The sequence below is a fragment of the Mus pahari genome, chromosome 8 (assembly GCF_900095145.1).
Source record: "Mus pahari chromosome 8, PAHARI_EIJ_v1.1, whole genome shotgun sequence".
Lineage (NCBI taxonomy): Eukaryota > Metazoa > Chordata > Mammalia > Rodentia > Muridae > Mus > Mus pahari.
The window spans coordinates 69,347,309-69,361,564 of record NC_034597.1 but is presented as its reverse complement, the minus strand read 5'-3'; the positions used below and the strand labels follow the sequence as shown (position 1 = coordinate 69,361,564).

The following is a 14,256-nucleotide window of genomic DNA, read 5'->3' as shown; positions in this document are numbered from 1 at the left end:
GTCAGTAAATGATGCTTCCCTGCAAAGGTGAGTGAGACTGAAGGTGGCAGCTGACACTGACCTCTAGTCATGTTCATGTACATACATGCACGCACACATACCAACAAACACTTACACACACCCCACATGAACATGTACACACCCTCCATAAAAATACAAACAAACAACAAAACCCCTATTGTGTAAAGCATCGAAAGAGATATTAACTAAGCAGAAGGAAGAATAACAGGAATGGAGGCTAAGGGTGAGGAACTGCTACATCACTAGTACAATGCTAGCGATCATGACCATGGCTACAATCATATAACAGCATTCCGAACCTAAAACTCCATCAACCAGAAGAAGCTGAAACAAACACTAAAGAACAGAGAATCCGATCAATGAAATTCTAGCAAAATTTTTCCAAAATTAGACAAAGAAATCAATATTTAAATACAAACAGGCCTTACAAAAAGAAACAGATATAACCAGAAAAGAACCCCTCCAAAGAAATTCTTCATAGAACTAGAGAAAAGGATCCTACAATTCCCACGGAAGCACAAAATGCCACAAACAGCTAAAGCAACCCTAAGTAGAAAGAGCAGTGCTGAAGGTATCACGATCCCTGGCCTCAGATTACACCACACAGCCACAGTGACAAACAGCATGGTACAGCAGACACAAAAAAGACACGTGGACCTCAGAATCCAAAAAGGAAACGATATCGCTATGCTCACGTAATTTCTGATAAAAACGTCAGACACCAGGGCAAAGAAAGCCTCTTCATAAATAATACTTGGAAATTAGATCCCCCTGAAATTAAATCAGACTTATATCTCTCATCTTGAACAAAAATTAATTTAAAATGGGTCAAGGACTTTAACATGGGCCCTGGAACACTGAAACTAGCAGTGGAAGACAGGTGAAGCAATTCAGGAGTACGTAGCAAGGACTTTCTAAACAAAGACTGCAGCAGCACAGGAAACATGCCCAAGGACTGACCAATGGAGTCATGTGAAACTGAAAATCTCCTGCACAGCAAAGGAAACCCTGGAGTGAAAGGACGGCTAAGAGTGGGGATGGGAGCCCATCCAGCTGCCCACCAGACAGCATCAGTGTCTACAATAGACGAAGACCAGCAAAAATTCACACCAAAAATCATCGCATCAATAAACATCCTAATAAATTCAGCAGACAGTTCTCAAAATATGAAATACAAACAGCTAACACACTTGAAAAGTACTCAACAGCTTAGCCATCAGACCAATGAAAATTAAAACCGTCTTGCAATTCCTTCTCACCCTTGTAGAAATGGTTGTCATCAAGATAACAAGTAATGGCAAATGCTCACAGAGCAAGGGGGAAAGCCTCCCTCACTGCTGCTGGGATGTAAACTGGTCCAGCCACAGCTGCCATCAGTATGGAGATCCCTCAGGAAACACAAAATATCTATCTTGGTTTAGGAGTCAAACCTTCAAAATGAGGTTTCTCATGTCTAGCACGGGGGTTTTAGTCTATGGTTCTTACGGGGAACATTGTCAGCACCAGTGGTTTGACTTCCTGTAAGGTATATGTAATATGTATACTGTATTATGTAAATGTGTATATGTGTACAACCTTGCTGTCACTTCTCCTTCCTCTGCCTCGCTACTTGGAGCCCCTTCCCCATTCCTCCCATTTCCTACTCCATATCTCCCACATCCTGCTGTCCCCTCCCATCCCCCACTACCTCTAGCTGCTTTACTTTCTTCTGTGCTTACTCCATGCTATATACACACATTTGAAGATTTTGAGCTATGTACCTCACGTAAGACAGAACACATGGCCAGGCAGTGGTGGCACACAACTTTAGTCCCAGCCTCCCACTTTCGAGGCAAAGTGGCCAGATCTCTTATGAATGTGAGGCCAGCCTGGTCTACAGAATGAGTTCCAGGACGGCCATGGCTACTAAAACCAAAGCCTGTCTCTAAAACCAGAGAGAGAGAGAGAGAGAGAGAGAGAGAGAGAGAGAGAGAGAGAGAGAGAGAGAGAATATGAATGAGAACATGTAGCATTTGTCTTTCTGGGTCTGGATTACCTTGCTCAATATAATCTTTTCTAGACACATCCTTTTACCTGCACATTTCACTCTTCTTTATGGAAGAATGGTATCAGGGGTTGAGGGTAGGCCACAGCTGAAGACACCATACACTTAGGGCACATGACTTGGATGAATTAAGCTGCATTGAGTGTAATTTCCTATGGTCTAGCTTAGATGGTTCCAGGTTTGGTGTTCCCGGCTGGAACACCCATGAACCACAACAATTACCAGCATGGCAAGATATGCATGAAGGTGCAAGAAGTGGCACCCACATGTCAGGGGAACCAACAGTTGTTCAATTGGACTTCAGGCCCAACTCAACAAGAAGGAAATCATTTCTGGTACTGGAAACTTAGCCACCTACATGGGAGCAGTGAAGTTAGACCCAAGAAAAGAATCTCCTGCTGCCAGTTTGGCAGATTATAATAACCCCTTACTTATCTTTATACCACAGTAAGCCACCCAGATCAGAGAAGTGTCTTTACAGCAAATGGAGACTACCACAGAAAACCACAACTGGACACAAACAGGTTATGGGGATCAAGCCCCCACTGGATATATCTACATCGCAGCTCCTGCATCTCTGGCTCAGAGAACACTGAGAAAGAGGGAACGGAAAGACTAAGAGCCAGAATACCAGGAAGTCTGCAGCACCTCTCCTAGAAAGAGCCGCATAAATAAGACTGGAGCAAGTCCAATATCAATGGATATTACCATGGAAGGGGAACCCAAACCTACACCAAGAACTATAAGCAACTCATAATTGCTAGGAGAAGCAAAATCAGCCTCTCCCAGGGAGGAGGCCTTTATCGGTTGTTCAACACCTCAGTCACTGGGGAATACAAATCAAATGTACATTGTATTACCACTTCACACCGGTAGGATGGCCATTATAAAACAGAAGCAAAGGTGAAATGGGCCTTGAGGATGGCATGGGGGAACTGAAACTCTTACACACTGCTGGGGGATGTGAACTTGCACAGCTGTGGTGGGGATCTAGAAATCACACGTCCATAAATAAACTAACAGAGCTGACAGCAGCAACCCCATAACAAGACTCATAACTGGAAACTAGAACAATGCCAGTTCCATGAGCAGAGGAAGATGTAACACTCGTTTGTGTGTAGCAATACTATTCCGCCATGAAGATGAGTGAGGTCCTGCTACATGCTCCAAGCATAAACATGGATACAAGGTAAATTCAGTAAACAACACAGAAAATGACAAAAGGCATCTGATTTCATTTTTATTAAGCATTTAAAATAAGCAAACTTACAGAGATGTAGGCAAGAATGGAAGTTGAGGATTATTGGTTACTGGAATTAGAGTTTCTAGTCAAAAAAAAAAAAGAGAGAGAGAGAAAAGAAGGAAGAGAAGGAGGAGGAGGGAGGAAAAAGAGAAGAGGAGGAGGAGGAGAAGTTGTCGCAGACAAAGCAAGTGAGGCTGGTAAATGGCTCAGTAGGTAACGGGACCCACCACCAACCCTGCCAACATAAGTCCAATTCCTGGGACCTACATGGAGGAAGGTGAGAACCAACTCTAGAAGTTGTCTCTGAACTCTACAGGAATGCCACAATGGACACAACACACAAACACACACACACACACAATAAACAAATTTTAAAGTGGTAATGGTTATACAACATGGTGAATATACTTAGTTCCAGTGAATTATATGGGCAGAAGTGGGCAAAGGGGCAAATGTTACATAGTATGTCTTCTATAATAATGTAATTATCATCTATTTCCATTACCTTTTCCTGTAGAGATGGAAACAAGTGTCTGCTCACCCCAGAAAGGGCACCACCAACAGACCAAAGACAGGAGAAGCAGTTGGATTGATTGACTGATACAACCATGACTGAGGGGTTAGCTGCAGAAGCATGGCAGCATGCGTGTGTGCAGCTACACCAGCAGAGAAGTGTCTCCTACCCAGGAACTGTAAACACCTGTATTGTGTGTGTGTGTGTTGGGGAGGGTGTGCTCTGAAGTTGTTTGTGGCCTGCCCTTGTGCTGCCTAGTCAGCTGCTCTGATCTCAAGAGAACCATGCCATGTCCAGAAGATAGAATTCAACATCAGAGAAAACTCAGTCCTTAGGCTTCCCCATTACTAACAAATGTATCAGGGTGTGCAGAGGGTGCATGTTCATAAAATGTGTCTCTACTGAAAAGCAGCTCCTGCTTTAGTACACACACCAGATGGTCTAGAATGCACAGGCAAAGCCCCTAAACAAATATAACTGCTCTCTAATTTGAATGCTAGTGCAGTTATAAATTACACCAAATACTTAGCAGGTCAGAAGCACTGATGGGCTCAGCATGTGTGCTTGCAGGCCAAGTCTGAGAAAGCAACAGCATACCTGGTAGAGCATGATGGGTTCTATGCTGTATCCTAGAAGAGCGGCGAAGTTCTTAGCGATGACCGTTTTCCCACAGCCCTACAAACAGAAACACGGGCAGATGAGAAGGGGTGAGTACACTCAAAGCTGAGAGCGAACGCTTACAATGAAACCGCCACTTACCTTCCCTCCAATTAAACAGATGTCCTTCACCATGTGAGACTGCACCATCTCAGCCAGTAACTGCTTGTGACTGACAGTCTGAATGAAATGGTCAGGGGCACAGGGCTGGTTTACTGCTCTAGTCCCAGCTGGGACCTGTTAATTTAAAAAGCCGATTAAAATATACATGTTTTTCCAACAATAAGTAATAGAAAGCACATAATTTCCACTTAAAAGTTCCTTGTTAGTTTATTTTAATTCAACTCTATGCAACCATTTTTTCATTCCAACCTGATGGTCCTCACCACATCTCTAATTAGTCTAATTAGTTATGTGCAAATATTTCCTCCAACTCACTTGGTTTCTGCTTTTCTGTTTTTCTCTTTCCCCAGAATCACTGGGCTTTGGACCTTGCTCTTTCCTTCTCAAGGGACATTGATTTTAAAATGTATTTTTTATGTATGTGTATGTATGTCTGGGTAGGGGTGCCTGCAGAAGAGAACATCTAATCCTCTGGATTTAGAGCACCAGGAGGTTGTGAGCCACCTGACATGGGTAATGATAACTGAACCCTGTCCTCTGGAAGGACAGCAAGAGCGCTGAACTACTGAGCCATCTCTTCTGCTCCTCTAGGGATGTTTTTTTTAATTAAATTTATTTTTAACTCATACATAATAAAAATCATGTGTATAAGTAAGTTACTTTTATATTATATATACATTGGGGAATGTTTAGATACATGTCTAGTACTAACATAAAAGGCTAACTGGGAGGGACAGGAGGCAGTGAACTAGCAGGGTCTTTACCAAGATGACCTGACTCAACCATTACACAGTATCTATGCACATAAACCTAGATTGCATCTGCATCACCAAACACTTCTCATTTCTTTTGTTTATTTTTTGTTGTTGTTGTTGTTTTTTGAGAGAGAGAGAGAAAGAGAGAAAGAGAGAAAGAGAGTCTCCCGACATCTAGTATATAAGAATCTAGTATACAAAAACAAACAAACAAACAAACAAACAAACAACAAAACCCTACTATACAATCAATACCCACTAATTCCAATTACAAACAGCCTGGATCATGATAGTCATAACTGATTTTTAGTTCTAAGAAACAGTACAGCTACATGAATAAAGAGTAATATCCCTATCAAAATAAATTATTACAATAGAACTTTGCTTAGTCACTTACAAGAAGGCAAGTGTTTATTCTTCCCTACTTCTCTGTACTCAGCATTTTCAAGCTGTGTTTCCTGGGGATCCTGGAGCCCTTACAGCAGTGCTTGGAAGAAAAGGATGAGGCCGGCCAAGCAGCTGGAGCTCAGGGCCACAAACCCTCCTTCCCCTCTCTAAAGTGTTCAGCAGCACAGCCTCCATGCAAGCTGCTTTCTGCAGCTGCAGCGGGGTCTCTACTAGAGAAACTGTTTGAAAGCACTATTACTATTTTCTCCATCTTTATTCATTTTTATGTAACTTTTTTTTACCATGTTTTGCACCTCCTGCATCTCTTCCCAGGTCGTCACCACCCAGTACCCATCCTACTTCATGTTCTTTCACTCTCAAAATGACAAAAATATCATCATAAACAACAACAAAAACCCAATAAAACAAAAAAAAATGCCAAAACAAACAAAAGAGCTCACAAAAAGAAAGAAACGAATGTCATGGAATTTGTTTTCTCTTGCCCACTACTTCTGGGCATAGGGCCTGATGTACCACTGACACTCCATTGGAGGGAACCAGTTTTCCCTTTGCAAGTGGGTGTCCATTTGAAAGCACTATTCTTTAGTGAGAACTCATAGCACAAAACATGTCTGTTAATCAACGCTTGATTTGTGAAGGAAGGCTTTCCTCATTCATGATGGATCTAGAGAGGTGCAACAGAGCCCAAGATTTAGCAGGGGATCAAGAGCCTAACTTGGACCACAGGAGTGGCCTGCGTGCGACAGATTTTAGGATGAATAAACCATGATGAAGTACCTTAATGGTCACCTCTTTTCCTGCAACCCGGACTGTCACATGGGCATGGGAGCCGTGGCTGTCGGTCATCCTCTCCACTCTTACAATCTCCTTAGGAAGCAGGGAGTGTCCTGAGCCTTGGAGCTCAAAGCGCTGTAAGTTACCAGAAAGATATGTCATTTACCCTTTGTTTCAGAATGTTAATTAACTGGAATCCTATCTAATTAGAACTGAAACCATTTCCATGTTATTTATACAAGCAGAGGCTTGAAGTTAATGAGAATGTTTTACTTTTCACTAATACCTTTCCTCTTGAACAATAATTAAAGATGATATAAAAATAGCCCCTAAAGTCTACTAATACAAAATAGAAATTCTCCACTCCTGAGCTGGCTCAAGTTCATAATCCACATTTCTTGATAATTCAACATCACAATTTACTAAAAAGGGATGATTCAACTCTAGAAATCACTTACTGAAACAGATTTGTGTCAGGGGACAGTTGCTAATGTGTCCCCTAAATTCAGGAAAACAGAATTCAGATACCATTCAGCAGTAACTTTGGGTAGATAGCGTAACTTATAAATTTCAACAATCAGTCTTGCACAATAATTGGCTTGGTGGCATCTCCGCATTTTGTAAAATAGGCTTAAAAAGCCAGAACCTTGGTTGTTTCTCGATGTGAACCAATTATTAACACTCTAACACTGACTACCTTATACTAGCTTCTCTATTAAAAAGCGAACACAGAAAGCAAATATGTATGTGAAAACATAGAAACAGAAATTGAAATTTTAAAAAACCCATGCATAGGGGTTTGTTCAATATGAAAAACATAGGAGTTTAAAAATATTAAACAGAAACACTTATACTCATTTTAGAACATTATCACTAAAATGAAAGATATATGCAGGCCAATGCATGAACAACCATCTGCTACTGAAAAGGATGACAGAACTCCAGAAAACAGTATTCAGAAGAAAATCATGTTCAAACTCAATATTCAAAACCAAAAGCCCAGTTTAGTCTTCATTCTGGAGACTTAGATCCCACAGACGATCACTACTTTCAGATGCCTAAGAAAAAATTATTTGTGCAACCATGATAAAAGAATCCCAATGCTTTACAAAATCCACACAGCATACAATCGTGTGGTGAAAACTACTTCCACACTGTACCAACAAGTGACTTGTGGATCTCAGGGAGCGACACATGGATCTCATGGAGCGACACGGTACTGCAAGAAGAGTCAACAGAAAGTGGCAAGGCACGGCCAAGGAGTGAAACGCATCTGGATCAAACCAAACAGCCATTGTGTCCAGAAAAACAAACAGGTGGAATTAAAGGTGTGTTCTCCCCAGAGACAGTGATGTGATGCAGGGCTGAAGTCAGAGCCTGTGTTACAAGAAGAGCTACTGTTACAATTCGTAACAGTAGCAAAATCACAGTTATGAAGTAGCAATGAAAAATAATTTTATGGTTGGAGGATCCCACCATCCTGAGGAATTGTAATAAAGGGTGGCTGCATTAGGAATGTTGAAAAACACTGTACTAAATAATTCTTTTTCTTAATAATACTTTTCCTTAATTCTAGGCTACGGAGCACAAAAAGAGAAACCCTACAGGCCAAGCTCACCAGCTACTAAGTATGTGGTCCCCGGGCACTTTTCCTGTCAATAGCTACTCAAAGCATGGCTACTCTCCCAACGAGTCAACAATGGCAACCTAGCTAGTGGGTATTAGCAGGCAATCCAGGTGGCTCTCTTCTCACAACAGGGCCTTCAGATACACAGTTTTATGAGAATGTCAACCCTTTGGGAAAATACCACATGTATCTATTTGACTCACTCTGCAGTCTCTAGATCCCATAATCACACCTGGGATGTAGTGAGGGGTCAGTCAATAAAAGTTGGTTAAATAGAAACCCAAATGGGGCAGGCTCTGGAGAGATGTCTCAGGGGTTAAGAGCACTACTGTTGTTCTTCCAGAAGTCCTGAGTTCAGTTCCCAGCAAACACATGGTGCCTGACAACCATCTGTAACGAGATCTGATGCCCACTTCTGGTGTGTCTGGAGACAGCTACAATGTACTCACATAAATAAATAAATAAATCCTTAAAAAGTGCAAATGGAATTTTTCCCCTTCTTCCTCAGAATCACCTATGCTTTGAGAAAACTAATCACTGACTGTTCTTGGATAGAAGTCAAGTTCAGTTCCCAGTACCCACATGGCAGCTAGCAACCCTCTAATTCAGTTCCCTTTTCTGGCCTCCGCAGGCTCCAGCCATGCAGTACACAATCAGATATGGAAGCAAAATACTCACGTACCTAAAATAAAATAATCCTGTTAGAAAACTCATTAGTTTTTTTCATCAAATCATCTTTTCCTGCTTGTTCAATGAAAAAAGGAGTTGTAAGTGATGAAAAGTGACTAGAATCATCATTCTACCTCTGGTAAAACGATGTTTACATCACTCAAAGCAAGGTACAGTGATGTTCTAGAAATGCCCCCCCCCTGTTACCCAAGGCCTACAGACTGTGTACTCATGAACTTTGGCCTTTGTTCCTACAAATATGTTTGTTTATCTGTCTTGTTACAACAGACAGACACTTCTTGAATTTACATCACCGTAGATCCCCAGCATCCTTTGCTTCTGCTCAGCACCACACACATTTTACCAGCAGCACATCTGGTTCCAGCTCCCTGTTTCCCTGGGGCTCGTCTACCCACCTGGTTTAGGCTTACATTCCCACTTACTAACACTGCTCTTGGTAAATCCACAAACTACCACCAAAGTTCATAAACTCATTTTCTCCCTATCTTTTACCACCTCTTCCTTCTCAGTGTACTCTGAAAGTTCTCCTTAATTTTCCCAATGTCACTCTAGGAAACATCAGGAGAGAACCATTTAGCAAAAGTTACCAACTGAAAGAATGTGGTATGCATTACAGTAAAGGTATCTCTTACAATCCAAGAGATTGGTACTTTAGATGAACTTCACAGCCAAGTTTAAATAACATTCCTTGAGATCATTTGCTATCTTACTGTGTACTCAGCCTGTTTTATCTTTAAGAGAACAACCTTACTTGCTTTGGATTTTCTATCTGATTAACTTGTACAACTTAAACTAATGCTTCGCTATAATCATAAATTATGAACTTTTCCACACCCCTGGCCCAAGGTAATACATGTGTTTGTATATGTGTTATGATAACCATCTGCTAGGAAAAGAAAATAGGGTGAAAGTGGCTTTATTAAGTGCATATCCATCACAAATGTTGAATACCACATGGGTATAAGTTAGTTAAGTCTATTAAGAACGATGTTTGTAAACTGTTACCTGGGTGAGCGGAGGTCGGATGGAATCAATGACTTATATAAAAGAGTTAAGGGTCTCTGTAAAATCCCCCCAGCCTCCCCTGACGTGATGCTGTCTGTGCTGTTTGACAAGTGGCAGAGGAAAGTCCTTTGTTGTAGACACACATGGGCACACACAGACACAGGGACAGATTCACAAGACAGCATTTAAGTGGGCAGAGATTCAGACTCATACAACAGACAGAAAGGGACAATGGAAGACATGGTAGAAGAGAAGCTGAGAATTCAAATCTGGGCTTGCTCTCAATTTAATAACACCAAGGGCACTTTGATTCCTTTTCCTAATTTGACACCGACTTATTATTGGTAACTCTGAGTTTATTATTAATGTGTTCAAACCTATGCAATAGAATATAGGCTATGTTTTTGTGAAGAACAGAGAGAGAAAGACATCAAAACATTTATTAATCAAAGATTGAAGAGATATAGAACTCACATCTGTTAATGTGAGAACATAGTGTGGTCACAGTTGATTGGATACCAAAACAGTCATGGAATGGGATTGTTTTAAATTTCATGTTTCCAGGAGGACTTAGGTATATTTCCTTATTAAAAAAAAATTCTATCATATCCAGGTAAATAATTTTAGAAATTATCTATTTTCATAACTCCTGGTTTTTCTCTGGTGAATCTATGAAATGCTGACCTGTGCCTGCCACAGCCCCTTTGACATCTCTATGTGGATATCTAACATGTACATCAAGCATGCTCAGACATGGGATCTTGATTTTTCTACAGTCTTTCCATCCTCAACTTCATCAATAAAATCCCACAATCTGAAAAGCTTATAATTGTCCTTGATTCCTTGACTGAGCCTTGTATTCAGGTCTTTAGGAAATCATATTGGCTCTACCTCCAAACAACCTAAATGCATTTACCTCTTACCAACCTCATGGCTGGCCAAAGCCCCCATAATCTCTCAATCAGATTAATATAACAGCCTCATGGCTGATTTTCCTCAATACTCCAGAGTTCAAATCTTAATCCTTAAATGCTGCTGTTTCCAGAATTCAGTATCCAATTTTTCTTTTTTCTTTTCTTCTTGCTCCCAGAACCTATTAAATAATTCCTCATGAATTCAACTAACACTTATACAGTAATGATTCCTAAGCATTTATCCTTTTTACTCCTCGAATACTCTGCAGACATGGGCAAGGGGTCCCAAAGCCCAGTAGAGACAGACATGGGATCCCAAAACAGAAAACTGCTTTGCTGCCTGGAAATCTCCTGCCAAGAAACCCCTGATCAGGCCCCACCTGGACTCAGTGTCTGCACCAGCACCAAGCAGTTATCTTTACTATCAAAATAGCTCTAGAAATAGAACTAGATTTTAAAGGCTGCTAGAAAGCGCTAAGTCAGAGAGACCCCTGTGAGGAGCTGTGTCCCCTCCTCAAGTTAACTGGCAGCATCAGCAGCTCACTTGTGCGAGTGGGCTTCATTTCTCTTGCCCTCTAACTTGTGCTCAGTTTCCCCTCGTGCTGTTACCAGCTAATGTCTCTCATCCCACCTATGCCTACTGCATGCCTGCTTTCACTGAACCATTGCTTTTACCAGAGCCATTCCTTTTTTAAGCCACAGTGTTAGAAAATCACCATATTAAAATGTTATTAGAGTGTCTGCTGCCCTAACCAGATGGTAAATGCTCCAAGAGAAGCGATCAGATGGCATCTGTTTCTGCATCTCTAGAATTCACTATGTAGACAATTATTTGCCAAATAATGAATGCTCAATTGATGTTTGTTAAACTAGATAAAAACACTAAATGCAAGATCTTTCCAAGTTTCACAAAGAGAGAGAGATGGTTCAGACTATATCATCAATGAACAGGAGTGGCACAGCCTTTCTAAATCTCCCAGGGAACATACTAATTTAGACATTGTTATGACGGAGCCCTACTTAAGTGAGGCTGAGAGCCAAGACACGTTCTAAGAAGCTTGGATGCATCTGTTACTAAACTGCCAGCAAGCATACCATTCTCAAAGCATGGCAACGTGAGAATGAAAGTATTTTCTTTCAGAGTCTTAACTAAAGCTAGACGTGATTCCATGGCTACAGAGATGTTTTAAGAACAGGAGCATCATGTGACAAGCACCATCTGGGGACTGAAGTCATTCCAGCCATTTCTAACCCTGGTTCAGAAAAAGGAAAGGAATTCTGAGTTTTAGCTGACTGCATTTTCAGTGGGTAATAGGTTTTTCTTTAAAATCCAGTCTAATTAAATGATTACATTAAAATTCAAATACAGCTACTCATTAATTTTTATGATATATATGAAAGAATATAAATCCCTTCTTGATTTGTTCTATTAGAACAGACATGTCCACTCTTTTATTATAATCCTTTCTGAATTTAATGAAGTTCACTAACTTTCACATTTCCTATCAAAACTATTTGAGGATATTGTTCAGACATAAGCATTAGCTTAAGATATGCCTTGAAAAAAATGAGAGAGAAATTTAAGGTGGCAAATACATCAGAGTGCCCTAAAACAGATAAAGAGCTACAGCAGTGTGCAGCCTGCTCCACGGCTAAAACAGGACACTCAGTACTCGTGTGTAGAGAACATCACTGTGAGCAACAGCTCCTTAGGTCAGATGAGCTACGGCTGTGATTCAACCTGCAGGTGAGATAATTAAGGTGACAAACACAGTCACACTTTTTCTTCTCTTAGCAAAGTAATTCCAACACCTACTATCAAAGTTAGATTTCTGTTTGTAATATGAACCACTAAACCGATTTCTGTTTCCCTTATCATGAAGGCCAAAAGAAGGGCAAAAGTAAGAGAAACAGCATTCTTGAGAAATCCAACTCCTGAAGTAGATACAGAAACCAGGAAAGTAGAAATGGAGGCAGGGAGAAGGACATCTAGAAACATGGTGTCTTAAGTTTCCAGTTGCTATGACAAAAGATTATAGCAAGGCACCTACAAAAAGAAGGGTTCGTTTGGGGCTGGCACTCCCAAAGTGTGAGAGTCTACGATAAGCAAGCAAAGGTGAGTCTACAATAAGCAAGCAAAGGTATGGCAGCAGACAGCGGAGCCAAAAGCAGGAGGCAGAGAGCTGACTGGGAATGCCTTGAGTCTTCTAAACCCAATGAAACACCTCCTCCAACAAGGCCCCACCTCCTAATCCTCACCACACAGTTCCGCTAAGGAGCACATGGACCTATGGGGAACATCATCACTCAAACCATCAGAACGGTACAGGACACAAGTGCATAAGAGGAAGGGAGAGATAAAGGTTCTCTAAGAGGGTAAGGAAGGACAGCAGCACAGAGGCGGAAGGGGACAAATACCACTGAGGATGTCTGGAAAAGCCACATGAAAACATTTATAAGCTTACTTAAAAACGTGTATACTTACATATGTATGTGGGAGTGGGGCTTAAGTGGAACTAGGCCACATAGGGTTATAATGCTCCTCCCCCAAACATAGGAAACTTCCTTCTCAGTTGTTGGTCAGGGAGGTCCCAGAGGTTCCCAAACAATATAGGCTGTTGCCATTGTCCTTGGTACCTTCCAGAACTTAAAGTAAGACCCTAGTATGAAAACACCACGTACTTCAAATACAAGACTGGGAGAAATTGGTCTGGAATTCACCCTGAAGGCTTTTCCCTGAGGACTAGCATTCATACTATCTGAAAGTGCTAATTATGCAAGCTACCAAGGGAGAAGAATCAACTACCCTATCCAGCTCTAAAGCCTATGGACCACAGAACTGTTCCAGCAAGATAGCCCCAGTGGTACAATGTAGTGCCACTTTTGTTGTGGGGGTGACTATTAGCTGTCGATTTGAACTTAAATGCCCACTCAATAAGTGAAAATTCATACTTGGTACTATAAACTTAGCCAACTACCCATGGCTGGAGAAGTCACAGTACAATAACTTGTTATTGCCATTTTCCTAAACCAATATAATTTCTAACTATATTCTAAATACTAGTAACAAACAGATGAGTGCAGTTCTTGCCCTTCATCAAAGATTCCTTTTGCAACAGATAGAAGCTATTAGAGATCCAAGACTGGACAAAAAGCAGAGAATAAAAGACTTTATGGTATCTGCTCAGCCCCAGTCAGTACATCTACAATGCAACCCATACATCTAAGGCTCAGAGATCATCATGGAAGGGGGGAGGAAAGACTGTAAGAACCAGGACGCCTATTGCTACATGATAACTTCAAGGCCATGACCTGGTTGCTGCAACCATAAAATCTCAACAAATATGGTTGCCTAAACAAGACCCTATGGACTAAGGCTGATCTTAAATAACAGCATAAACAATAGAAAGCCAACACTCACGTGGAAAATGAACAACACTCTTCTCAATGATAACTTGGTCAAGGATGAAATAATGAAAGA

At 41.1% G+C, this 14,256-nt stretch overlaps 1 protein-coding gene across 2 annotated transcripts in view; it reads right to left on the bottom strand.

The window, feature by feature from the left end:
• Vwa8 (von Willebrand factor A domain containing 8) overlaps positions 1-14,256 on the bottom strand; it is a 322,019-nt gene that overhangs the window by 224,133 nt on the left and 83,630 nt on the right. For both annotated transcript variants that reach the window (XM_029541466.1, XM_021203139.2), the window contains exons 10-12: positions 6,543-6,674; positions 4,582-4,716; positions 4,420-4,497 (exon numbers count right to left, since the gene is read on the bottom strand). In XM_029541466.1, the coding sequence (XP_029397326.1) occupies positions 4,420-4,497; positions 4,582-4,716; positions 6,543-6,674 (345 nt within the window). The remainder of the gene's footprint in view (positions 1-4,419; positions 4,498-4,581; positions 4,717-6,542; positions 6,675-14,256) is intronic.